Genomic DNA, 27228 nt, shown 5'->3' on the forward strand with positions numbered 1-27228 from the left:
ACTCTAGCTAGCTGTCTGGATTCACCCTGCAGAGATCTGAGGAGTGGTTAACCATGGCGATCCTATTTCAGGGGTGGGCAGGTGTCATCATATCTACAATAAGCAAACAGCTTTGTTTCTACAATCTTTAAATATCAGGCTGAATTTTTCACTCTGTTTTTCAAAATCTGCTTTGAACCAAATTGTATGTAGCCTAGGGAGAAGTGACAAACACTTGGAAAACCCTGCGTATGAAAAGCAATACACACCCAAAACATAAAACATTTAATAGAGAATAATGAAAGTTAAGGAAAAATAATGAACAAAGGTAAATTCTGCAACACTCAGCAGTACAAAAACGGCAATGCTAACGTGTGGCATATTAGAGCAGAGTAACAGCACCATCAGCCCTACGATTCGGGCCATGTTGGAGATTTTTGCTGCTATGTTATGTCTTCTTGGACTGCATCTTCACCTCAGAGGAACATATCTCTCACTCATTAAATTCATTAGCAATGCCTAATAGATATTATTTCTCTATTCAGTGGATTCTTCATTCATTCTTTTCTGAGATTACTCCAGCTGGTGATATGCTACTATTTTTTAATCCCATTTTGACAAAGTCCCACTCTCCCCTCCTCAAGCGTTTTTTTGTTGTCAGTTTGAAACAAGCGCCTGATTAAATATGAACAATGATGCAAGTTTCAATTCACAAATTGGAAAAGCTAATCTTCTGCTCAAGATTTCCTCAGGGTAGGAAGATTGAAGACTCTGCCGAGGGAGCATGTTTGGAGAATTGTGCTCCATGAGTTTTCTGCAGGCGTATTGAGGCATGTGTTCCAGTGATCTAGGTCAGATCAATTGTGTGTGTGTGTGTGTGTGTGTGTGTGTGTGTGTGTGTGTGTGTGTGTGTGTGTGTGTGTGTGTGTAGTGGTAGGCAATATAACTGTTTTCACTGAAAACATACAGTATGTGTGTGCATATGCATATGTGTGTGACGAAAAAGAGTATATAAAGCCATTCAAAGTTTGTTATGGTATTCACCTGTGGCCATTATTATATTGATGTTTTAAAGCTTTTACTCTATAACATAGATGCTGAGGACTGAATGCAGTTATTTGCATATGTGGAAGATTTTTTGTGACTGCGTGCTCTTGTGAAAATCTATCCAACACGTTGTTGCGTTTGCAGTCCTTGAAATGGTGATTTATTGAGAAGGCGTAGCTTTGGGTGACATTCAGGACGAACCTTTCTTTCTTTCAATGTCAGAGCGGCGTTTCATCAGGATGAGTCTTTCTTTCAATGTCAAAGCTGCGTCTCATCAAACTAACCAATATCCACTTCCTCCGCATGTAATTAGAAAGCCTTTTAATTAGAGCTGAGGTGAATGATAGCTCGTTGTCCGTCATGTGTGCAGTCCACTACCTCATTGCAGCACGAATGGCATGGAACCCGCTGGAAGCGAGTGGTGAAGCGAGAAGGAAAATGAGAAACTTGCACGGATCATGAAAACAAAGAAAGAAAAAAAAAGTCCATCTGTGTATGTATTCAGCCTGTTCTCAGGAAATGATGTGAGACGCCCGCCATGTCATGTTCAAGACATTTTTCCCTAACGGCAAAGTGTTACATGATGAGATTACAAGGAACATCCACTCGGATGTCAATCAAATCGTTTTTCGTTGTCTACTATAAATTTGTAACCTGAAGCGCCAGATTCTTTGTTAAAGCATTTTCAAGTTCATGGTTGTATTTTGTGATTCTACTCGGACACTTTTCATTTTCAAAATGAAATGGGACAAATCCAAAAATGGACATCCGAAAAGAGGGACATTTGGTGAAATTTCCGGCAGAACGAGAAAAATCCCGGAAATGGAACGTCACGGCTATAGACTACATCGAGGAAGGCAGACGCACATCATTTCGGAGTTACTGTTATAATCATTTTCTGACTTGTAAACAGTGGTGATGTCAAAATTCAAGTCACAGTTACGACTGAGAAACAAGTACAGATGCCTCATCTGCAGTCTGTTGTCCAAGGTATCTGATGACAATGTATCCTTCCCACATGGAAGTGCATAGACATGTTTGTGCAGCCTCAGCTTTAGCTCACTTTTAAAAACTTTAGTGAGTAACTTTTTAATATTAATAAACATCACATTGAAGCCATTGCTAAATGAGTTGCTACAAAGTTAATTAGGACTATCAGCTCCACGCAACTCTCTGTATTTCTCAGTATGATTCAGTATGTTCAGAAGATTGTGGCGTCCAGTGACTTAACCACGCAGAAAACTTAGTGAAAATAATAACCTCTTCTGAAGAGTACATCATGTCCTCCTTGGCTACTAGTAACTTTGTGGAGGAGGGGTGGGGGCGAGTGCACAATCACGGAAGGCTTGTGTCGTGTGGACATGCCGCCAGTTTTGTTATCATCACTTAGAATTCCATTATGGGGGGGCGACAGAAACTGCGCACTATAGCTTGAATGAGTAGTTGAAGAGAAAGAAGAGATGATTAAAAATGATAGTAGGCCTGTATCACATATTCTGTGCATTGTGATGAAAATCACTTTGATTTGTGTCCAAACACGTAATGTGCTTTCCAGACTTGCAGGCTCATTTTACAAAGTGACATGATGCAGCTCAGATGACTACAGCAACAGTCTCCAAAGCAGAGGGATCTCCCAGCTTCTCCCTGATGAAGCCATTCACCAAAGCTGATGAAACAGCTTCTCTCTGTCACTGCAAACTAAGCAGAATGCACAAGGAGTGAGGGGGGATGCTGAGAGAGAGAGAGAGAGAGAGAGAGAGAGAGAGAGAGAGAGAGAGAGAAACAATTAGCCTGGGGGTCCTTGGGATCATATGTAATAATTTGAGTGAAATTAAGTGGCAGGTTTAACAAGCAGGGATAATTTCACTTTTCCTTTCTTCCTGGGGGAAATCTGGCCTTTAATTGAGTTAACACTTTTTGTTTGGCAAACATTCCTAAAGCAGGCCAAGACTGCCACTGTGTCTCATTACCGACACCCAGAAATGGTGTCGGCGCCCAACCATCTCCTACCATCTCTCCGTCTGGCCTTCTGCCTTCCGCCATATCCTTTCTCTTTCTCATCCCACACACTCTCTCCTTCAGGTTTTTAAGCAGCTTTTGGATGTTGGCTGTTTTGCCAATATCATTACTAATTGCTATAATAACATAGTAAAATAAACTATAACCACATCATAACATATTTGACATTCTGTGTTCTCTGTACCAACACTAATATTCCATTATTATTCAGAATATAATCCAAATGTGATACGGGTCATGTAAACAACATGTTCTGTTTGGATATTCCCAATAAGGCCTTTTTCTATATTTCAAATTTTATAGATTAAGACATTTGGGTTATGCGGTTATAATTCTGATTTGAGATGCATTCTTTGGACATGTAAACAGTGCATTCTCAATATGAGAATATAAAAGAGCCTGCATTTCTGGTCGGAAGGAGAAGCACACCTACTTTTAAACATTATGAAAGACATTGCAACGGCAACCTTTTTAAGAAGGTGGTGGAAGGAATGAAAGAGGGATGCTGTGGTCGTATGGTCCAACAAGACCGCCACTGGTAGAAAACGGCTGCATGTAAACGGAAATATTAGTGGAATATTCATTTCATTAGCCATGCATGTCAGCAGTTAAATTGGAACATCATCTATTTTAGAGTAAGGGTAAAAAGCTGAATAATATGTGAATGCAAACATAGTCAATGTCCTCTTTGGTGCAATACAAGAAGAAGAAGAAGAAAAAACCCAATTCCCCCTCACCTTCACTGTCCCTTTGATGCTGTGTGTGTGTAATTCTCTCAGTAAAGTGAGAACATCCTCACCACTTTGCTGCCTGATCATTTCCCCCACAAAAAAACAAAACATCTGTTGACAATGCCTCCCATTGAGTCCATCGTGGTCCATTACTGGAGCTACAGAGAGAGGCGTGGGTGGTAGATTGTTGTTTTTGGGACAACCGTCCACCCCCACCCACCTAAACCCCATTTTCACCCCCCAGTCGGTATCCTGCAGGCTGTCTAATAATGTGCTGGAAGCCTCTGTGGTACGGATATTGAACAGCACAGTATATAAAAAATAGGAGGGGTGTGTAGAAGATGATGTGTATCTGTTGGTGTGTGTGGGTGTGTGTGTGTGTGTGTGTGTATGCATGGAGGGTGGATGCTTTGAGGGGTTGTTATTGTGAAACAGAAGGAAAGCAGCGACGCCATCACAGTGCCAGGCAGGACCCAGGATAACGGAGAACTCAATGGAGTGTTAAATGGGAAATCATCTGTTTTCAGCCACAGATTTAATGTCATTGCTGCTCCCACTCTGCTGCGCTCTGCTGTTTCATTCACTGCTGTCTCCCCCTCCTGCGTCTCTTTACTTCTGTTTTGTTTTTGTCCAAATCCCCCACATCCCACCCCAACTCTGCACGCCCCAAATGTCACACTCCCCCATCTCTTTGCAGTTGGATCCGGCCTATCTACTTTAGATTTCTTTTCCCTTTCTCTCTCTCAGCCACCCCTCCGTTGTGTCCTCTATCTCATCATGGCCCCCTGCAGGCCCCTCAGGTTATCTTGTGTACTGTGGGCAGTTTTCCGCCTCATGTTCACAATGGGACATTTGGGTTTGTCAGTCCCATCGTCTCTTTCCGCGAAACACCTGGAGCGTCTCTCGGCGGGATGTCTCCATTAGCAATATTGACAAGACGACCGGAGAGAAACCTTCAAACTTGGAAAACATCCCATCACCACTTCCACCTCCTCTGCTTCTGCTGCCGACCAGACACAGTCTTCCATCTCCAACTCCATCTCCCTGCCCAGATTAACTCATCAATTTAAAGCCTCGGTTAATGGCTTAACTCATGAGAAAAGTCATCAAGCGTTATGGCTTTAAAAGAGGGTGAGCTGATTAAAAAACATCGCTGATTCGTGTTTGTTGGTTTTGTTTTTTTTGTTTTTTTAACAGAGCGATGAATTAAGCAGATGGCCGTTAAGTCGGACCCTTCCTCCTGCACAAAGCACTTGAATGAGTTTGAGATTCAGCCGGAGCTAGCAGCACCATTTATCCTTTCAGAAGAGCTAATCAATCCCTCATACTCTGCCTTTGCTGTTTTGGAGTAAAGAGAAAGAAAGCCCTGACTCTGTGTACAAGTTCCTCTTCTCTTATAAAACAAAGAATCACCTGTTCTGCCATCTGATAATGTTACATGTAATAATGAGCTCCAAGAGTTACTTTGTTTTGTGCTGCAGTTGTAGCATTTTGTAGTACACAATTTCCCTCGACCTGCCTCATCTATTTTTGATGCAGTAAATAATAGATTACAATTGGTAGATTAAAAATCATGTGCAAATTATGTCTACTAAAACTAATACTGGCTCGTTACTCGCTAAGGTACTATGGGCTAATGATTATTTTCATTGTCAATTGTCTCGATTAATAGATTACTTGTTTGGTCTAGGAAATGTTGATGTATCTTTATTAAATTGTGAACAATTTGTGTGTCCAAAAACCCAAGACGTCCTCAAATGTCTTGTTTGGTCCACAACTCAAAGATATTCAGTTTACTGTCCCAGGGGAAATTTCACATTTAAAAAGCTGCAATCAAACTATTTTCAAGAAATTACATTTAACTATATGTAGTTGCCAATTAATTGAATCGCTAACAACTATTCAGTTTATTGTTTAATCTTTGTAGCTCTAAAGTTACTACACAGCCATTTACATGTTGTCCTCTGCAAAACATCAAAACGCTTTTACACTGTGTGCCTTGTTTTATTAGTTTTTTCTTTTTTTTCTTTTTCTTTGGCCTTCATGTTTAATTTGTTGTGCTCTGTAATTTTATCTTTTGTCTTTTTCTTTTTGAATTCTAAACTGTACAAGATGTCTATGTTTAGTCAAATAATTTAATAATAAAAATAATTTAGTCAAATAATCAAATAAAAAAAGCATATTCACAAATGTCATAACAAATCGCAGAGGAAGATTTAAAGACTGGAACAAATCCACTTTCACATTTCACCAGTCCAACCATTCATGCTTCCACTGTCAGGAAACCGGCGTTCAGTTTGACGTTACCACAACAGTGATGGCTGCATTGCTGGAGAGCTCCACACGGTGCATCAGGCCGTGGATTAGTCAACAGGCTATGAAGTGCCATACTTGGCTGGCTAAAAACTGTGAATTAGAAGTGGTGATGATGAACAGCTCTATGTATATTTTCACAGTGACCTTTTTTATTGTGTATCCAGCAGATAGAAACTCCACAAGGTCCATCTGCAGTCCCTGAGGCCAGAGGCAGAGGAAGCAGCTATTTATCTGTTTAAACAGCCTCAATAAACATGGGAAGGGGCCCTTTGATAAGAGTCTCTCAGTAAAGGAATGAATAGTGTAAAAAAGGGCAGAAGGAAGTCTTTGTTTTTTAAGGTAAGAAAGCAGCAGTGCTGGGGCCTTGGGTTTGAGCTTCTTTTGTGTTTAACAATGTGCGAACATCTTCAGGCCTGAGTCTGACTCATCCACACGGTTTGATCTGTCCCCTTACAATGCACCACAACTTGGGTAATAATCAATTGTGACCGTGTTACGAAATGAATCTGGGAACTTTAGTTTTGGTTCTCTGATAAATTCACCGATCACTGCATTTACACAACCTGTTATGTCCTTACGCCAGAGATCTTCAACAGGGGGTCCGGGATCCCTAGAGGGTCCTCAGTGTTGATGCGGGGGGTAAAAAAAAATGTCTGAAAATATACATTAACATGAATCCATTGATGATAGACTTAATGGCCTATAGGTAAGGTAGCCATCCACAGATACAGTTAGGCAGAAAAAGCTGACTATGGTGCTTTTGTAGTAAAAAAATAATAAAGATGGCAGCGTTTTTATTCCAAAAAGCAGCAGAGAGTGTCTTTTGTTGCTATAACAACAGCTACTGCTACAGTATCCTAGCTAGAGCGCAATGTGGAGCGTTGCTAACGTTAGATAAAACAAAGCAGTGGAGCGAGCTAGAGAAAGAACAGAGAGAGAGAGTGGTGCTAACGTTAGATTAAAACAAAGTGGTGGAGCGAGCTAGAGAAAGAACAGAGAGAGGGAGTGGTGCTAACGTTAGATAAAACAAAGTGGTGGAGCGAGCTAGAGAAAGAACAGAGAGAGGGAGTGGTGCTAACGTTACATAGAACAAAGTGGTGGAGCGAGCTAGAGAAAGAACAGAGAGAGGGACTGGTGCTAACGTTACATAGAACAAAGTGAGTGTATCAAAGTGATAAGCGTATAACTTGCTGTGCTCTGACTTTTTTCTCATTGTTTCTTGTCTTTTTTGAGTCAGTGAGTACACTATCATACACTCTTGCTTACCACTCAGCTAAGTGAGAGTATGCAGGGTTCTAACTTTGTGTCCACAATCCAAATGGCTAGTGAATGTTAAAATTGTACTTTTTGGGGGGGGGGGCTGGTGAGTCAAGCAAATTCTACCAATGTTGAGCCGTGCTGGTATGTACATGTGTTGAAGGGAAACGCCAATTGGTAGGTTGGTCTGGGTCTGATAAGTCCAGGGCTGATTTTTTACCCCAGTCCCGCCCTGGCTGCAGCACTCCATTAAACTGCAAGGGTGGACTGAGTATGAGCTACACTGGTGTGCCACAGCCCATTTAATTATGGTTTGTTTATATGTTTATCAAACCTGTCTGTCTAAAGTCCACTGCAGTGGAGGGTTGTATTTGATCTCGCTCAAAGCAACACAAATGAGTTCTTTAAGCGGAGCTTTGCTAATTAAAAAGACTCCTACTCTGTCAGGCATACTAATGCCCGAGCCTCGAATGGACTGTAGACATGACTATGAGCCGAGCTCTGCCATATTGCTTTAGTAGCAGAATCCACCGTCCCGTGACTAAGACACACTGTCAGGAGGACTAATAGTCTTAACACTCAAGTGAATCTGATGAGTTTTTCCCAGCAAGCAGATAATGAGTAGAGAAAGGAATCTGCTATAAAGACCCTCGAAACGTCTGCAAACTTTCTCAGCCTGGGAGGCATCAGGACGTTGGCAGTGTGTGCACTGTTCAATGAGAGGATTTAGAATTAACTGTAGGCTTTAATATGGCAAGCGTGCTGGAATTTGAATCATAGTAAAACAATACATTGCATGTGTGTACAGTGAACTGTGTGTATACTGAAATGCTGCTAACATTGACCTGAAACAAGAATACCAACAGCGCGTCAAAAAATGATGCTTGGTTAGAGGTGCCTTTGGCGTTTATTAATGACACAAAAAATCTTCTTCAGCGTCTAGTCCTTTGGCATTATTTATACACAGTCTGATAACTCTTGGTGTTGCCTTTTGACGCTCTGGGTTGGGACATCTTGGTGACTGGTTTTGATGCTGTGGGTCGGGATATACGTTTAAATAACATGTGGCACAAGAACGGGAAAGTTAGGTTTAGGAAGAGGTCATGGGTGGAGTTCCAAAATGTATGTTTCAGTGACACGTGGGACAATAAGGCCGGCTACACACTGGATCCGTCGCACGAGCGTGGCGTTTCTGTTGCGTGTCAGCTGCCTGGCTTTTTCTATGTCCTACACACCAGAAACGTGTCTAACACGGCGCTGCTGTTGCTAGGTGACGTACAGGGAGGGCTATCTCGGGACACAGCACCAACAGATTCAAACTCTGAAAAATGGTTAAGTGGGCTGTCTGTTTATTTCAATAACAGTAACAACTTTGTGTAGCTGCGAAGAGCCTGCCTGATGTTGGACCGTCACACAAAATCCATCTATTTTTAATTTTTTTTATTTTATATCTGCATTGATGTCAAAACCTAGAGACCTTCAAACATCAACATGTCATTTTTTAATGTATTTGTGACCAAATGGCACATAAACATCTTTTCCTATCCTATTTTACCTGGAAAGGCTTCCAATGCGCTTGCGTGTTGCATAAAAAATTATGCATGTGTTTTCAGCGCAGCTCACGCAGGCAGTGGGTAAGCTCTAACCTGTTACCATGGGAGCCAAAATAAAAACGGGCATGACACGCAGCTGACACACTCGCGTGACGCGTGTAGCCGGCCGAATGGGGCATAGAACCTGGTCTCCTGGGGGAAGGTTTCACCCAGCCACCACCCCAACCTATTTCCTTCCTTCCTCCTTTCGCTACTGTTGTCCCTCTAAGTACTACTTCATCTTACAGCGCCACGGTCGAGCTGCTGCTAGGCCCGGAGCGTTCCGTACAGACGTTGGAGGGTGTTGCATTGCTATCTGACGCTGAGAGCCACTGACAAAGTGTCAGTATTTGACGAGTCGGGAGTGAGAACGGGTTAAGAGTAGACGTGGTGCTACGTAGTGCAGCAACCATTCATTAGCAAAAACAAAAATATGTTGTCAATATGTAAACTGAAACGTATTTCTCAAATATATTCCTCTTTCAATCATGACACCACCGCCACTGTGAGTCAGTAACCTCTGATCCACTGCCGCTGCACACATTCAGGAACATTGCACCATGGGTGACAGATATAATGATGGCTCATGGCAATGACCGAGCTGAAACCAGCTCATCACACATGGCACGGTATGTCACTTCAATAACCGCTCTAAAGGAGAAGCTAAAAGACGAGGTCCAACATATATCTGATATTCTATTAAAAGCCATGACAATACAGTTTTTTACAGTAGTGCATATGTATTTAGCCAGTTAAGCTGATTCATAAACTACATGCATCATATAATGTTTGTGGAGAAAGAGAAATGATTTGGTTAGTGTGTTCCTTTTCCAACACTCCTACTAATGGAACTAAAAAAAAAGACACATCCACTCCCAGATTTTGCTTTAGTACCTAACAAATCTTCAAGTTTACCTAAGCTCACTGCAGATGTGTTGATGTAAAAATCTTTATTTTGGGGTGCTTGATTAGCTCACCTGGTAGAGTGGGCGCCCATATATACAGAGGTTTACTCCTTGATGCAGCAGCTGGGGGTTTGACTCCGACCTGCGGCCCTTTTCTGCATGGCATTCCCCCTCTCTCTCCCTTGTCATGTCTCTACTATGACATGAACTACTACGACTACCATTTTTTAGTCACTGTTACATTATCGTAATTGTGATTGTTATTGCCACTATTCATCAAACCCCCAAACGGCACCGTCAGACTCCACCTACCAAGAGCCTGGGTCTGCCCGAGGTTTCTTCCTAAAAGGGAGTTCTTCATCACCACTGTCACACTATGCTTTGTCTTGGGGGAATTACTAGAATCGTTGGGTCTTTGTAAATTATAGAGTATGGTCTAGACCTACTCTATCTGTAAATTGTCTCAAGATAACTATTGTTATGATTTGATACTATAAATAAAACAGAACTGTATTAAGCTGTCCTATTGTAATAAAGGCCTAAAATGCCCAAAAAATAATCTTAATAAAAGAAGAAAAAAATCTTTATTTTGAATTTTAATATACCTGCTGTAAGCTGGGGTGGTATTTGGAAATTGAAGGATACTTCAATTAACTAACTATAACTAAAATATTGCCGGCATCTTTAACTCACTCAACACAGTTTTTAAACTGCGTACAGTTCTTTTCTCTAAGATTAGTAAATTATTCAGGTGTAAAACCAAATGCAGAACCAGTTTTTAATACATGTGTGAATCCTATTTCCATCATTGCTCTGAGCTCAGGAAGGAACTGGCCACAAAACCTTAGATAGAAAACCTTTAAAGGCTTCCTACTGATGTAAAACAATGTCATTGTCCTGAGGACAAACAACCCTTTGTCTTTTTTGACACAGCATTGACATTTGACAACGGTTCAGTTTCAACAACACATACGAAATTAATGATGGGCTTTATGAATAGGGTCTTACTTTAAATTCCATTTCCATGCAGCTGTAAGATAACTTTGGTAAAATGAAGACTGGAGAATACTTGAATCTGAATGTTTGAATGGTGTAGTGTCTTCTGATGTAGCATTCTCATGTCTATTCTAATCACAACTGAATGGCCTGCACATTTCAGCTAGCCAATACTTATCATACTTGTTAATATAGTAAAGTAATAATAAAACTAAGTAAGTAATTGTAATATGGAGGAAGACTGACAGCTTTAACACATATACACATACACACACACATACACTATGATTGCTCTGCGGCTGTCTCTGTTCTTCTTTCTACTAACAATTGTGCTTCTATGATGTATAAAGTTGGCTGTCGGATTGTAGGCAAGCTATGTGAAATCACACACCGACGCGGCGTTATGGCATCCATGCTTGGTTCTGTGTGAGTAAACAAAGCCGGCATAATGGCAGACCTTCATTGCGGCGCTATTGTGGAATCTCTCTGTTAAATGGTCTTTTGTAATCCCCCTATGTATTTTGACCTTCAGCTACAACTGGTTGTGGTTGTGTTTTTTCAGATGTTGTTATTCCAGTCCCCTCAACTGAATTCTTTACCTTAAATGAGTACAAAGACCTTTAAGAATTCATTCTCTTTGAGCGTGTAAGAGTCTCACTCCCAAACAAACAGGAAAAGCACTGCAGCGGCTTCTCATTGGCTAGTCTAGTTATGCAGCAAGTTCCCTTCTCATGTTTGTTTTTGAAGTCAAGTTAATCCGGTGACTCCACAATAGTATTGTATCCAGTTTTCTAATGCTCAGAATGAAAATGTCACCTTGTACTGCTTCTTTGACTGACAACATGGCTACTAAGGCAGAGCAGCCCCTCAAACGGGCCAGCCAAAAGCAACGAGCTGGGCTGAAGCGCTGTTTGAATGCTCTCTAATCTGCAGCCCCCTCCTGAAACCTTGACACGCTGCTGTACAAACTGCAGAAAGCAAAAAACAGATCATGTTATCTGAATTTTTTTTTAAAAGGAGCACATTTCAACCACCTCAAGTCAGCACTGTAGAGAGCGATTTGTCTCCCACAGCCCTCTGTGCTCACAGAGACCCCGGCCCTCACTAAATGGCTCTCTGTGGCACCAGAGTCACTGCTCCTCGTCCTGCCCAGCACGGCCAAGCACTGCCAGGCTCTGCACAAGTAACGCCAGCTGCGGAATAACGTCCCAGCAACATGTCACAGCCAAATTCCTACCCCAACATTTGGACTATGCCAGAGCCAGATCCAAGTTTGTGAGCCAGAGAAGGGGGAGACAGAGGCATGATGCAATGCACACAGAGAAGCAGATGGAATAAGCTAAGCTGAGAGAAGCCCCATCTAAGAGGCGGAGAAGGGCACAGTCCACAGCATCATCCCAGCGCCGCGTTTGGGGCCGCAGCCAAAATGTGGAATAACCAAATATTAGCCTCCTTCTAATGAGAACTCCTTCAAACAGCTCGAACTCCAGATGAAGGCTTTGGAACCTTTCCAAAGCCCTAGCACCAGCCTTATCCAGGCATATCCCACAATGCAACACAAAAGCTGTGCGTCTTGGAAAACAGTAAGGCCATAGAGTGGAGCATGATCTGGCAGGTTCCTGCTCTATGCTGGCTGTTTGTGTACTGTACCGCTGTGTGCTTTGACAGGTCTGGCTGCACCAGACCTAAACTCTGGCCAGGGTCAGCATCAACAAGCCCACCCAACCAGCGCTGGAAGAAGTATTCATTCAATCAAGTCCTAATTAAATTAAAAAAATTTTAATTAAAAATACTTTGACACAAGTTAAAGTCCTGTATTGAAAATGTTAATTAAAGTTATGTATAATCAGGATAATTTACTTAAAGTATCAACAGTAAAAGTACTCAATGCAGAAAAAAACTCACATTTTAGAAACTGGAAACGATCCAAACAGTTCTGTGTTTAATCAGCTGTGTTTGTAGGACGTTATATATTTTAAACAAAACATCTAATTTTATAAACTACATGGGTTTTGTGTGCACAAATCTTAATGTGTACAATAACTAGTAACTAAAGCTGTCAGATTAATGTAGTGGAGTAAAACAATATTTCCCTTTTGAAATGTAGTGGAGTAGAAGTAGAAAGTGGCATGAAAAGAAAAGACTCAAGTAAAGTACAAGTACCTCAAATTTGAACTTGAGTAAATTAACTTTGTTACAGTCCACCACTGCTACCAACCCTGTAACCAACCCACACCCCCACTGACTCAATCAGCCCTGAGTCTATATCCAACGTTCCACTTCCGTTGCCGCCGGAAATTCCGCTGGATGTCTCTCTTTTTGGCAGGATGTCCCTCACCTTCAGCTTTCTTTGTGTTGGCATTTTAAACTCCGGTGGATTTCTGAGGACTATGGTTAACTGATCCTCAGATCTCTGCAGGGTAATTCCAGACAGCTACACTATCTGTCCAACAACTTTTGAACGTTCCACCAAAACAAGTTCCTTAACAAGGCTATTTTGCAGGGACAGTGTGTCTCCGTCCGGCGCTTAGTGCCGTCCAAGATGATGGTGATTGGTTTAAAGAAATGCCAATAAACCAGAGCACGTTTTTCTGCCATCCCGGAATGTTGTGTGGCCTAGCCAGACCTTCCTCCACAGCGCTGTGGAAGAAGGTCTGGCAATGCGAGACTACTCAACCCTTAAAGGTCCCATGGCATGAAAATTTCACTTCATGAGGTTTTTAACATTAATAGGAGCCTTCCCCCAGCCTGCCTATGGTCCCCCAGTGGCTAGAAATGGTGATAGGTGTAAACCGAGCCCTGGGTATCCTGCTCTGCCTTTGAGAAAATGAAAGCTCAGATGGGCCGATCTGGAATCTTGCCCCTTATGAGGTCATACGGTTACCTCCCCTTTCTCTGCTTTGCCCGCCCAGAAAGATTTGGCCAACCCATGAGAGAGAGACATTTCAAATGAGCAAAGTGGCAGTTGGTCAAGGCAACACCCCCACCCTCCACCTTGCCTTGCTGAATTTTGGGAAAGAGACTTTGGTTTTGGTATTAGGGGACAACTGAATCTATATAAAAGCATCCAAAGAGCACCATGTCATGGGACCTTTAAACCAGCCCAGGCCATGTTTCCCAGCCTGTTCTGCCACTCATGGAGGTCTCCAGCGAGACAGCATGACTGACAGGTTGGAACAGGAACAGGCAGGATAGAGAGGAAAAAGCCATTTCTCAATTCCTCCACCAGCCTCGTCTTAATCCAGTTCACTCATCTCCCTTTCTGCCAACAAATTGCTCTTTAACAACTGACTCTTCATGAGGACTGCTAGAGCAAAACACAGGGCGGGCTAACATCCTGCAGATTGTGGATCCAATTAGGCATGATTTGTTATGTATAATGCTTTAAAGTAAGATAAAACATGAATTTCTTTTGGATCAGTTTGTAAACATTATTTTCAAGCGATGCACCGTTAAAGTAGACTGCATGTCCAGCTACTCTTTATATTATGAGATTCTCATGATGTATGATATCATACATATAACTTCAAATAAACACCATGGGATCAACTCGTCCGGGTATGTTTGCGTTTTTTTGCTGTGCATTCCACTATACACCAGAATTGGATCAATGTAAGCATTTGAATGAGCTTATTAAGCCAACACTACACTACAGTATGTGACACATTAAAATAAAATATTGCTAAGAAAATATTTTTAATAGCATGTGAATACTATTCCGGATTTTGTCTACTCTGCCACTCGATTAGATGAAGTTAAAGATGTTGCTCTAGATTTTGCATTATTCCTGCAACACCTTAGCCTCTGGGGAACACATCAAATATTTCTGGGGTTCTTTTGCTCTCCACAAGCACCGTTCACCTGCATGTTGTCTCGCACTGCCAGACCTTCCTCCACAGCACTGTGGAAAATAATGTCTTGCTAGTTCACACAGCATTACGGGATGGGAGGAAAACAAGCTCTGTATTATTGGCATTTCTTTAAACCAATCACAATCTTCTTGGGTGGTGCTAAGCCCTGGACTTTTTGCTCAGTTTTCATTTTCATGGACATTTGGTTGTTGCAACGTAACACGGTAAGTAAGTAGAAAGTAGGCCTTGTTTTATTGTTATCATGTACCTGAAATTCCATACGCAGGTCAAATGATAGCTAAACATTCCCAACGAATGCTGAACAACAAATAACATGTGATGAAAAAAATGGTTTACCTATTCCTTTTTCACTGTGACAGTAATTTACTTTTCATGGCATGAAATGTCTCAGCATTGAAAATAGACACAAATTCATTATCAAAATACTAAATAAAGTTTAGCCCATAACTCAAAAAGAAACTCCTATTCAGCTAAATAGAGAGCATAAGTCAACACATACAGTAATGTGTGCATTTGAGTGCAGATGACGGTTATGAATGGTCTTCCATGCTTGTAAAAATGAATTAATAAATATAAAATACATGGTTTATATATAATTTAATGTAAGTAGGTTTATTGGCAGCCACACAATAACTGCAAAGTGCGAACACACTTTTGGCTGCTAATCCTTCTGCTTAGCTGAAGGCGACATATTTCTCATGACTCATTCCATGCTTTCACTTAGTCCACCATATGATTGTTTGAGTGATGCTCAGATGATATGAATCCTGGAATATGCCTGATGTCTGTGTGACATTTTTTTTATAACTCTGTTTGGATCAGACTTTAAATGATATCTGTCAAAAAGGAAATAGCTTTCCATCACTTCCCCATTTAAATGTACCCACAGGTATGGCATATTTATGGTAATATGGGAATAGAAACGATTCAGCGGTAAAGTTGTGGCTCTGAATACCAACTGGGTTTTGGAGCTGCAACAAACAAAGAGGCAACCTTGATGGCTCAAGGGTCAGCCCCATTTGCCCAGACAAGAGTAAAAGTGAACGTCTCTGCCTTTTGAACTTATGACAAAGAGATAAATGCAAAGATTACAGTCATGCCTGAGTGTTTTTTGAACCTGTTTCAATTTAGCAAGGCACACAATGAATCAGACAGCAGCTCAAGCAATTAACAAGGAAAGGCATTATGGTAATGAGAGCGTGGCGCTTGTAAGGTCACCCTCGTCGTGCATGTTAAGCCACGACTCAGGGCAGGGATTCTTCACCACCAAATTAATTGAAGGCAGTATAAAAGGAATGAGGTGCAGAATTAGTTTACCTGATTTGCCACACATAAACATGTTGTGGAAAGAAGAAAAACAATGTCTGGGCCAAACTTCATGGGTTAATTTAATCATTTTCATGATATGATGCCGTGACACGATGCAGTTTGCGGCGGCAGAGAGAAAAGCTGGAGTTGGATAGTCTGCTGGGTGGGAAAAGACTAGCTGATCAGGCAGGTGGTCAAGAATCTCTATCAAAAAGCTACAAATATTACAATTACCTGAAGTGGCGTATTAGGCTGATAGCGAGTAGCCGATCTGATAACAGTGCATTCAAAAATGATATATACAGTAAATACATAGTTTATAAACAGCTTCATACTAGTAACCCTGTATGGCTGTGATACGATTGCTACCACTTAAGCAACCGTTTAACTTTCTTTTATTTGTTGTTTGACAGTCAGTCCTGCATACTCACTGAGAGCGGTGGCAGCATTTTAGGCAGTATTGGAGGCATCGGAGGAACCACTCTTAAAAAAAAAAAAAAGCTAGTAAGTGGACCATGAGTTAGAAATGATTATGTGGAGCTATGTACGGTGGCCGACAAGTGGTAAACTCCCTGCAACTTAAGATACACACATGCAAACGGACAAAACACAAGCAAATTAAGAAAACAACTTCATTAATTTGACAACAAGTGCGCAGCATTTAGCAAACACAACCAAATACATAAATGCGCTGCAAATACACAAACAAGCTGCAAATATAGAAACGATGCAAAAAGAAAAGCACACAACCCCCCATAAAAAGAAAAGATGCAAAATGAAAAGCAGATGCAAACAAAAAAAAACGCATCCAGGTTACCCAACAGAAGTTCTCCAGGGCTCTGGGGGGGGGGGGGGGGGGGGGGGGGGGGGGGGAGGGGCTAAGTGGTACAGCTTGATCTTTGACCCCCACAGGAGTCAAAGAGTCGTGTATGGCTGCAGCCTGGAGACCTCACGTTTCATGCCTCCTGTCCATACAGTGTTAATTAAATGACTATTAATAATATAATACATAATATATTAATAATATATAGTCTATACTCCTGTCTCATGCCCTCCCAGGTGGTGCCGTCCCTGATCGACTTTTCAAAATAAAAGCTTGCGTCTGGTCTGCTATGTCTTTGTACTTTGGTGTTTTGGATGTTTTTGAACTAAACAGTACGTAAATCATGCAAATGAATATAATAACTTTTTCAGCAGATGTCTTACTTACAACACGATGGAGTTAGCAGTTTTGTGTTTATATATGCAGGCGGGATTTATTCAGTTTGATAAATCCCAGGGTCTCTACAAAGCTATAGCTCAAATTGACTGGCTTACAGGGAGGGATTTTTTTTTTTTTGTATTTCAAGAGCGAATTGCTCCACAATGTGAATACAGATTGATTTATTTTGTTGGTAACCCTTGTTGTATAATCACAATATTACACTTGAGGAGGCCTACATTAGTGATGCGCCATTTGGACCTCCAAATTAAACCTTCTCATGTAATGTGGCTTAAACAAACGTCAACATTAAACGCAGATGCAGTTATGATTGAGTATCACCTGTGACCTGAGCCAAGAGAAAACATATCTCAAACATAGACATAATATTTGCAGTAGCACAACGTTTCACACCGTTCTCAGACCCGTGGGGTGGAAGATAAGGCTGCTCCACTTAGTGGTCCCTCTTGAGGCCTGGAGAACTTCCGTTGTGTAATCTTTTTTTTTTTGCATCTGCTTTTCTTTTTGCATCATTTCATTTTTCGGAGTTTGTGTGCATCGTTTCTATATTTGCAGCATGTTTATGTATTTGGTTGTGTTGTGTGTACGTATTTGCAGTGCGTTTTCTGAATGTGTTGTCAAATGAATGAAGTTGGTACTCAATTTGCTCGTGTTTTTTTCCAGTTACATGTGTTTTCTTAAGTTGCAGGCGTTTGCCCCTGTTGGCCACAGTGAGTAGTGTGATTTTAAAGTCAGACGCATGGTCTTGCCCATGTCAGACAGGATAGATCAAATGTTTGATTGCAATTGAGGCTATTTATTGCAGAACTAATTGCTATTTTAGAGGGTTTTTTGCCAGTTGCCAACCAGCGCTGGAAGTCGTAACTTGTAATAGGTTGCTTTAAATTTCAAAATTGCACCAACAATACATTTGCAACCTTGGCTTTAAATGTATTGTTGTTATTCTGCAATCGGTCATACTGTTCAGTTCAAACTGCAATTTTGACCACTGAATGGAGAAGCAGTGTGAGAGAGTAAAGTCCCTGGACTGCTCACTCAGTGCAATCTGTCATGATCTGCGAGTTCATAAGTTACATCACATCAGCAGTTCACTACTTAAGCACACACAACCGTAAATACAGCACACAAATTAAGCCGTTAATCAAACGTTTACGGAACCTTTCACCATGTCAATATGCATTAGCTGCTGACTGATTGCCATTTGTCTAATTAATCAATCCCCACCTTCAAACTCAAATGCCATTAATTCAGTGATGAGCAGGGTCACTGCACACTCCTCACACATAAATCTTCACCTGTCGCTGATCCAAAAATAACCGCCCAGCTTTGCTCGTCTGATGGCTCTCAACAGCACAGAATGGAGTAAAAGAGATGAATATAAACACAAAGATGATGAGACAGATCTTTTTTTTTCTTCCTATGCGGGCTTAAAGAGCTCATATTATGCTCATTTTCAGGTTCATAATTGTATTTTGAGGTTGTTTCTGAATAGGTTTACATTCACAGAATAGATTTTTTTCTAAAAACACCATTGTTGTTGTACTGCACATTGCTGCAGATCCTCTGAGCTACAGAGTGAGACATCTCATTTGTTTTAGCTACAGAGCGAGACATCTCACTTTTATACTATCTTTGTTGGGAGTTGCACATGCACAGTAGCAAAGCTCAGATCAGCTAGATAACTTTCTCTAACTCTGGTCAGTACAAGGCAGGATAGGCTGGGAGACTTCTTCTAATTTGTGGAATAGCTGCAGAACAGGGACATGGAAGTAGTTCTTTTGGAGATTATGGTGAACTAGTGTGTGTTGTAGCAGTGTTTTGTCATTGAGAAAGATATAGAATGCTAGTGCTAACATGTGCTACGGTTAGCCACCTCGTCTCGACTAGTGACGTAGAAAGCCGTGCAGATTTTGAACAGCTCACCTGGAGACTGAAGGCAGAGGACAGTCAGAAACATGTATCTCACTCAAAACAGCATGGATAGTTTGTATGCGTGTGGAAGCACCAGAGACACGAAATAACACCCCAAATCCAAGAAAAACTGTTTTTTTTCATAATATGGGTACTTTAAGACATCAAATTGACTCCATGTAGCAGCTTGTGCTGGAAGCTAGTAGCTATGAAGGCAATCTGAGTGTTTTTTGTTTTGAAAGGTACAGTTATTACACACACACACACACACACACACAGTACATTTCAGGTCTCAAGTGGGAAAGAGTATTGATTGAGCCACAAATCCAACAAAAGGGGCTTAAACTGAGTAACACCCACTCTCCAATATCAATCCAGAAACATGACTCAGCAAGATCTCGCTGTTTTAGAAAAAAAGAAAAGGGAATGTGTTATTCACCAGAGGTAAGCCACTGTTTTCAATCAGCAGCCAACATGTTGCCGCGGCCGCCGCCAGTGCTTTCCAACTGGAATCAGACCAAGCAGCAACATTGGCCCAACGTTTAACACCTCAACAGTCGAGCTGGGAATAAAACACAAGGACTCTGATTTCACATCTGCCTTCACCTCACCCACTCTTTTCTTCTTCTTTTTCTTCTTCTTCTTTTTATTCATGCCCCTCAACTCATTTCTTCTATCTCTTCCATTACTCTCTTTTTCTTCCCATTCCTTGTCTCTGGGTTGACGTATTTTGGAAATGTTCCAAGATAAGAGAGTGGTATGAAAGCGTGGAGGAACAGTTATTACAGGCGGTGTGCTGTGATCAGAGGGGTTTCAGATCACAGTGACAGAGACTCATCTTATCACACCAGGGGCTCACAACTCCGGGCACCAAGGTTTTCAATTTGACTCCCTCAGGATGACTAGCAAGTTAGAGTAAGAGAGTCCACTGCACATCCATTCTAATAGGTCTATCATGTCCAGAGAAATGCTTTCTAGTGACTTGAAGTCTGTAAAAAACAGCCAAAGCAGCAGAGAAAAGGTCGAGAAGCTCACTGGAAATTCATTTTTTCATGTCTCACCGGTTAACTACGGCAGTTGCCCCATATCACTATATATATATATATATATATATAACAGTGTTTCAGTGGGCTTTACAGTGATTCACTGACACCGCAAGCATCAGAGAAGAGATACATTCAAAGTTATTGTAAAATACCCTTTTCCCATCTGGTAGTTTTTGTCCTTCAACAGCAATTTACTCGTAAAATAAGTTATTACATTATTATTAAAACATTTAATTTTGACCATATGGCCTTACAAGTCCTTCTTTAATGTTGCCAACTGTTGTTTAGTACCCTTTTTTTATTTAATTTTTTAAAAGAATCGCTTTAGCAGAATTGGAAAAAACCCAAACAATACCCAACCCCAGTGATGACTCAGGTAGTGTGCTCTAACTGGGTGGAGCTGCAACAACTTCTATAAAATACAGTGTATAAAGAAAAGAACACTGTGTCAGTCTTCATAAAGATGCTTCCTGTCTGAAGGACCACTAGTAGGATGCAAGTGGCTGGTGTCCAACAGCTACAACAGAGCCAGAATGTGATACAGCTGCATCTAGTTGACATTAATGATAAGTTACTGTAAGGTAAGGTGCCTTGTTCTTGTGCTTGTGATTCTAGCTGTTGTCATTATTTTTGACATTCGCGGTCTGAATACAGTTTCTATGACTAACTCGAACATAAACCAATTTCTTTGTGAGCTCCCGCTAAGATGAATAAACACATAAGGCACCCTAAAGCACAAAAGGACTGTCAGTTACTGGAATAAACTTTGCATGTACTGCCTTCAATGCAACCACCAAATCTGTCCAATGAACAAGTTATCTGTCAGTTTACACGACTTGGTTCATTTATCATAAGTTGGCATGAACACGGGTAACAATGTGTTACACTCTAAGAAATAAATCCATAAAATTAAAAAAGTACTGGCAGCTCATTACTCACTTTGTCTCGTAACTAAAACACAGAAATTATGGTGTACCTTAAAAAAAAGGAAATTTTCTGTTAAAAATTCTCACATGCAAAGCTGCAGAGTCAGCAAACTTCTGAAAATGCTGATAAAAACTTCTCAAAGGTCAAAAAAAGTGACAGAAACATCATAAAAAGTGTCACAAACATCAACATTGACTTTTTCAATCTCCCAAAAACCACCTCTGTGGCCGCCAAAAGTTGTAGGAGCACAAATTAGGCAATCCAAAATATGAAAAAACAGAATCACGTTTTTTTGGTCCAGAAGAAATGAACCCAACTACAGGTGTGAAAGTGATCTCAGAAGGAAAAAATCATGGAGCGTGGGAGCAAATACTTGGATGTTATGTTTTCACAACTGTTCTTAACTGACCAATGGGAAACAACCACTGTTACCCTGAGCATATAAATGTCATGTCATGGAAACTAATACCTCCAAAGTGGTCAGAGGGATTCATTCATTCACTCTTTATTTATTTTGTGCATGAGACTCACGGTCATGAAGCCGTCCAGTAGACCAGAGTCAGGTTTGGGTGGAGCCTGCAGTCGCTCCATGGACCATTTCTCGATGATAGAAGCCACCTGGCTGTTCTCAGTGTTGAGGATCCTGAAGCCTGTCATGTTCACACCACTGTAACGGTAGGGCTCCACGTCCAGCGCAAACAGATCCTGGAAAGAAGGAAAATACATCACAAGTATGAGAGACAGACTGGGATTTCATTATTCAGTAGCTATGCAGTTGAAAGTTTGACTAGTAAGTCATATTTAGTCACTAGGATCTTAGCTAACAAGAAACTTTATGACATTTCAGTGACTACGTTTACATGCACACTAATATTCCACTAGTATTCTGAATTAGAGCTGGACAATATATCAATATTATGTTGATATCGTAATATGAGACTAGATATTGTCTTAGATTTTGGACATTGTACTATGGTAATATGGCATTAGTGTTGTCTTTTCCTGCTTTTAAAGGCTGCATTACAATAAAGCGATGTCATTTTCTGAACTTACCAGACTGTTGTAACTGTTCTATAATTTGCCTTTACCTACTTAGCCATTATATCCACAGTACTGATGATTATTTATCAAAAATGTCATTGTGTCAGTATTTTCTGAAAGCACCAACAGTCAACACTACAATATCGTTGCGGTATCGATATTGAGGTATTTGGTCAAAGATATTGTGATATTTGATTTATTCCGAATAAGACAATATTCAGAATTTGATATAGGTCATGTAAACAGCATATTCTGTTTGGATATTCCGAATAAGGCCTTTTTACGAATATAGATATGTGGGACATGCCAGTATTATTCGGGTTTTAGAGGCAATCTTTAGACACATGTACAGCGCATTGGGAATATGCGTCTCAGTCAGGCCTTTTACCCCAGTTTACAGCCTCTTGCAAGTTCATGACTTACGGTAAGCTCTGTGTGTTGCTCTGGTTTTTCTACACAAACCAACCACCCAACAATTTGCGAGGCTGGAGACCAGATAAGAAGGAAAAACACAGCTTTAAAACATTATCAAAGACTTGGATTTTAACAGGTTTCGTGGATTTGAGCAAACAGCCTTTTTTAAGAAGCTGGTTGAAGAAATGAAAGAGGGACACACAAAAAGTTTGCAACAGAATAAGGGCAGAACCAGAATATTATGTGCACAGAAAGGTAGTCAGTAATAAGACATACTAACTTTTGACAAAATAAGGCTAGGGTCTGTGTGCTAATGGCTGGATCATCTGGACTGAACTCTAGGTTGTTGAGCTTTATCTGGTATCCAACAGGGTTCCTGAAGCGAGAGTCCTATTCATTGTCTCAGTTGGAGATTCCATGGACATGAAACTATGGTTGAATCATCAGTATAAGAAGTGAATAACTGGGTAAGGAAATATCTGGTTATTTGATAATAAAAGTCAAAGGTGCCAGCCTGTCAAGGTAAAAAAGAGACAAGTAAAGTACAACTCCAAAAGAGCATTTTTGTAAGAACCGCCCAATCCTTGTGCTTTAAATTCGGTATCCTCTGCTAACTTCAAGCTTAAAGGACCAGTGTTAGTGGTATCTAGCATTGAGGTTGCAGTTTGCAACCAACTAAATACCCCGCTGCTCTTCTTTTGATCTGTTTTTTTAGTCTTTATTGCTAAGTTAAGTTAGGAATGACCTGGATTCCACCTCTGTACTTTACACGCAGACATGATATCCATCTTTTCATCTTACTCTCACCAAGAACTCATAAGTGTATATTTGTTTAAATATCTCTTTAAAATTGAACTCACTACTGATATTTTTATTATTACAATGATAGTGGTCAATCTTCCAAACTGTATTACATACAACATGACAGTGGTGAACCTTTAGGCTACATTTCCATTGCTACGTCTTGGTTTTTCAGCAGCGTTTTGAGCCAAAAGTGATCTCCATGCACACTAGTGTTTTTAGCTCCAGTAGAAGAACTAATCTCTGTTTAAACTAACACGCCCAAACCAAAAATATCTCATCAACATTTTCATTTACTGGGCATATGAGAGCTGTGGTAAACAGGAGGCAGCATGTATACTACACCCATTGCTGGTAACGCAAGTAGCTTAGTCTCAGAGAATGAGCCGTCATGACAGATAAGACCCAATCTGGCAGCGAAACGTTGGCATCGGTGTTGGTGTTGCCAGTGGTGTTGAGACTGCAACAACCCGCAGATTCCAAACCAAAACGTAGCAATGTAAATGTAGCCTTAGTCAGCTCCATTACGTTTGACAAACTGACACCCTGACCAAACCTTGCATACAGTAGTAGACTATACACTTAACACGAGGCAAGTGAAGAGAAGAGAAATATCTGGCAGGAAAGTGGCTGCCATATGTGGCCTCAGTATGGCTGGTTTGTTCACTCTGCTGGGAGAATTAGGCTGTCAGCACTGGATTGTGTCTGCCAAACACAACAGTGGGAAATGACAACTACTACCGTACCTCCCCTGCCTCATTCATGTTTGTATTTTACTTTTCATCTTCCTGAAAACACCAGAGGGACATTTAATTAATTGGGCCACGCTGAATGGTTGCAGAAAGAAAAGTATGCACATTTAGATGTTTCATTTCAAGCCAAAATTGATACCTTTTAGGCACCATGATAAAAAGCACAGACAGTGAAAAACAGAATTATTCAGTTTTCAAAGGAACTTGACATTAAAAAAAAGTACAGGACAGGGGGGAGGCGGAACATGCATGCACAAGCATACACACACACACACACACACACACACACACACACACAAGCACACACACACACACAAGCGCACACACACGCCCACGTGTTTTGATCCAAGGCAACACACGCAGGCTCTTGAGGATGAGAGTGGGATGTGACTTCAATAAGAGTTTTATTTGAGTTAAATCTTTGACGTCAAACATTGCCTATAAGCAAGTTCGTACAGTTAGGGAGCTTAGAATAATGCTCACTGGTGTGTGTACATATGTAGAAGTGGGTTGTGTTTTATTGTATGGACAGGGAAGGGGAATTTATCCTGAGATAACCAAAGGCAAGGTCACTTCTACAGCCACATAATATCAGAAGAGCTAGAGACTATGAATTCAGCCACTCATATTTAGGTGAAAAATAAATAGTGACACCATCTTCTGCCCCATCCACTCTGCGGTCATTGCAGAGTAAAGGTTATGGGGAAGATGAAGAACATTAACTTTAGGAGAAGGAAGAAAAGCAGGAAAAATAAGGGGAAAATGTAGGGGGGGGGGAATAAATAAATAAAAATAAATAAAAAACAAAAAATGTTACAAAGTACTACGCTATTATTTTCTCAGGCTCTGGAAAACACATTAAAGAGAAAAAAAGGAATGATCAAAGGTAATACACATAAAATGAATAGCTGAGAAAATGAAGATTGAAGAGCGGCGTCATCTCGTTCTTTGTGCATGCAACAAAGGGGATATGGAGCTCTGAGTTAGACCTGATGACAAAGCGACTGTGCAGCACAGCCACTTTCTCTACTTACCAGTGTGGTGAAGATATAGTGATAATACTCTGTCATCATCCCCATGGCGAGAGCCTAAGAAAGAGAGTGACAGAAGGAGGCAGAGAGAGAGAGAGAGAGATTGGGAAAGGGAGGGATTTATACATGAATAGGGAGGCAGATACAATATTTTGTCATATTTTGCACACATGCAGGCACACACACACACACACACACAGCCATTTGTCTGTTTGTGTGGCTGTATTACTGGCTGTATTGCCATGTAATGTGAAGCGGCATATATTCTGCTACACTGCTGCAGCCACAGGCTCAGAGATAAGAAACAAACACCCACCAAAAAGAAAAAGAAAAAGAGCTATATAAAGCAAAAGACAGAGCTCAGTCTCATCAGGCATTTGGCATGTGTTGGCAAATATGGATGATAGTGCATGATTCTATAGACGTGGGACATCTGGGAAACGAATACAGAAAGTCATCCTACAATAATGAGGTTCACGGTGGAGTTGCTGTGGGGGACTGTTTGGAAGCAGCATGGTGTTTTACATTTGGAACATTTGGAGGGAAAAAACAACTACTGAGGTGTGGTACCTATGCTGTTGATTTTAATGTGAAAATACATACATGGTGTGTGATGATCATTGGCGATTGACTTGGACAGTTCTTCAAATGAAAGTTTGCAAACGTGTGTGTTAGTGACAGAGGACAAACAGTTCCAGGTTCAAAGGGCTTGAAACAGGTTTAATATGCTGTGTGTCTGTCTCCGATGCTACGCACCTGTAACCCAGTCAAGTAAAGGGTTAACAGAAACTTAGTTTTGGCCAATCAGAGGAGGCTGTGCCAGACACCCGCCTTTGGCTGAGTCTCTATCTAATCTGTCAGAGGCAGAGCAGGAGTGCGGTTGTGAAGTTTAACGTTGGTAGTCCCCAGAGAAGAAGTTATCATTTAATAGAGCAGATTAGAACCGAAATTTAAACGTAAGCAGTAAAAATTGATGATTGTTAGATCATTGTGTCATTTTGGTCATTTTTACTGAGACTTAACGTGTCAGGTTTAGTTCCATCAAAGTATCAATAGTGTAAAAAAAAAAATTTTCATTGGCTAGCTCAAAGATTATGGGCTAATGAAATTAATAATTTAGCAGGGGGGGTTAACACTTTTGCAAGGCACTGTATCCATGTAATCTCATCAGAGGCTGAGCCCCCCTAAAGGTCTGATCCTAGAATCGTCCCCGGTGATAATGTTTTCATTGCGGACGTTTAGAACAACTTCATTGGCACTGTCAACGAGGAAAGGTGCAAGCAGCTGATCAACATTTTCAAAAAAAAAAAGCACGTAGGGCAACAATCAGTGGGCCAGCATTTGCGTTTTGCGTTTTTTCACCACACAGATGGACATGTTAATCCAGCTCATTATCCTAGGAATTGTGTTAATATTTGACAATTCTGCCCAAAACGATTTAGATCCAGTGCCAATGTGGGAAGTATTGTGTCCACTTTGTAGGGAAACGGAAAGTAAGGGTGTGGAGGAAAGGGTGGTTAATGGGTGTGTTGCACACTTAACTTTCATGCAGGGGACCATAATAAACCTTAAGAGTTAGAACATAGTGAAGTTATTGTAGCGAGTATTAAAGAATAAATAAAAAGAATTGGCATTGGACTTAAAAAAAGAAAGAGTCATTGTAGGGTTTCACAGAATTGTCCTATCTCAACAGTCTTGTCTCGGGACAGGTTTAGTTTGGGACATAAATCAGAAACATTAGGTGTCAGCAGTCTGATGCCATGGAATGGTGGATTTCTCCCGTCAGTTGGGTCGTAACTTGCTCCCCCAAGTCACTATAGCTGGGTACACTGGACTTTCCTTTGGTGAGTTGGGGAGGGCAGTGTTCCATGACACATGACAACATACACGGTAGGAAAGGCAAAGACATTTCTCCGTTCTCTGCTGAGGTAGACACATTAACGTTACAGCTGCAGTGTTTGCCATTGCACATTAGCCTCGCAGCTAGCGGAGTGTCCTTCTGTTAAACGTTTTATCCCAATAGACCGGCACGGTTGAATTTCAGCCTGCATGCACGTTTCT

General features: G+C 41.0%; 1 protein-coding gene across 4 annotated transcripts in view; it reads right to left on the minus strand.

The window, feature by feature from the left end:
* Positions 1–27228, minus strand: part of grik2 (glutamate receptor, ionotropic, kainate 2) — a 337350-nt gene that overhangs the window by 205535 nt on the left and 104587 nt on the right. For all 4 annotated transcript variants that reach the window (XM_032517645.1, XM_032517644.1, XM_032517646.1 and 1 more), the window contains exons 6-7: positions 25171–25224; positions 21660–21833 (exon numbers count right to left, since the gene is read on the minus strand). In XM_032517645.1, the coding sequence (XP_032373536.1) occupies positions 21660–21833; positions 25171–25224 (228 nt within the window). The remainder of the gene's footprint in view (positions 1–21659; positions 21834–25170; positions 25225–27228) is intronic.

This window comes from Etheostoma spectabile, chromosome 6 (assembly GCF_008692095.1).
Source record: "Etheostoma spectabile isolate EspeVRDwgs_2016 chromosome 6, UIUC_Espe_1.0, whole genome shotgun sequence".
NCBI classification, from domain to species: Eukaryota; Metazoa; Chordata; class Actinopteri; order Perciformes; family Percidae; genus Etheostoma; species Etheostoma spectabile.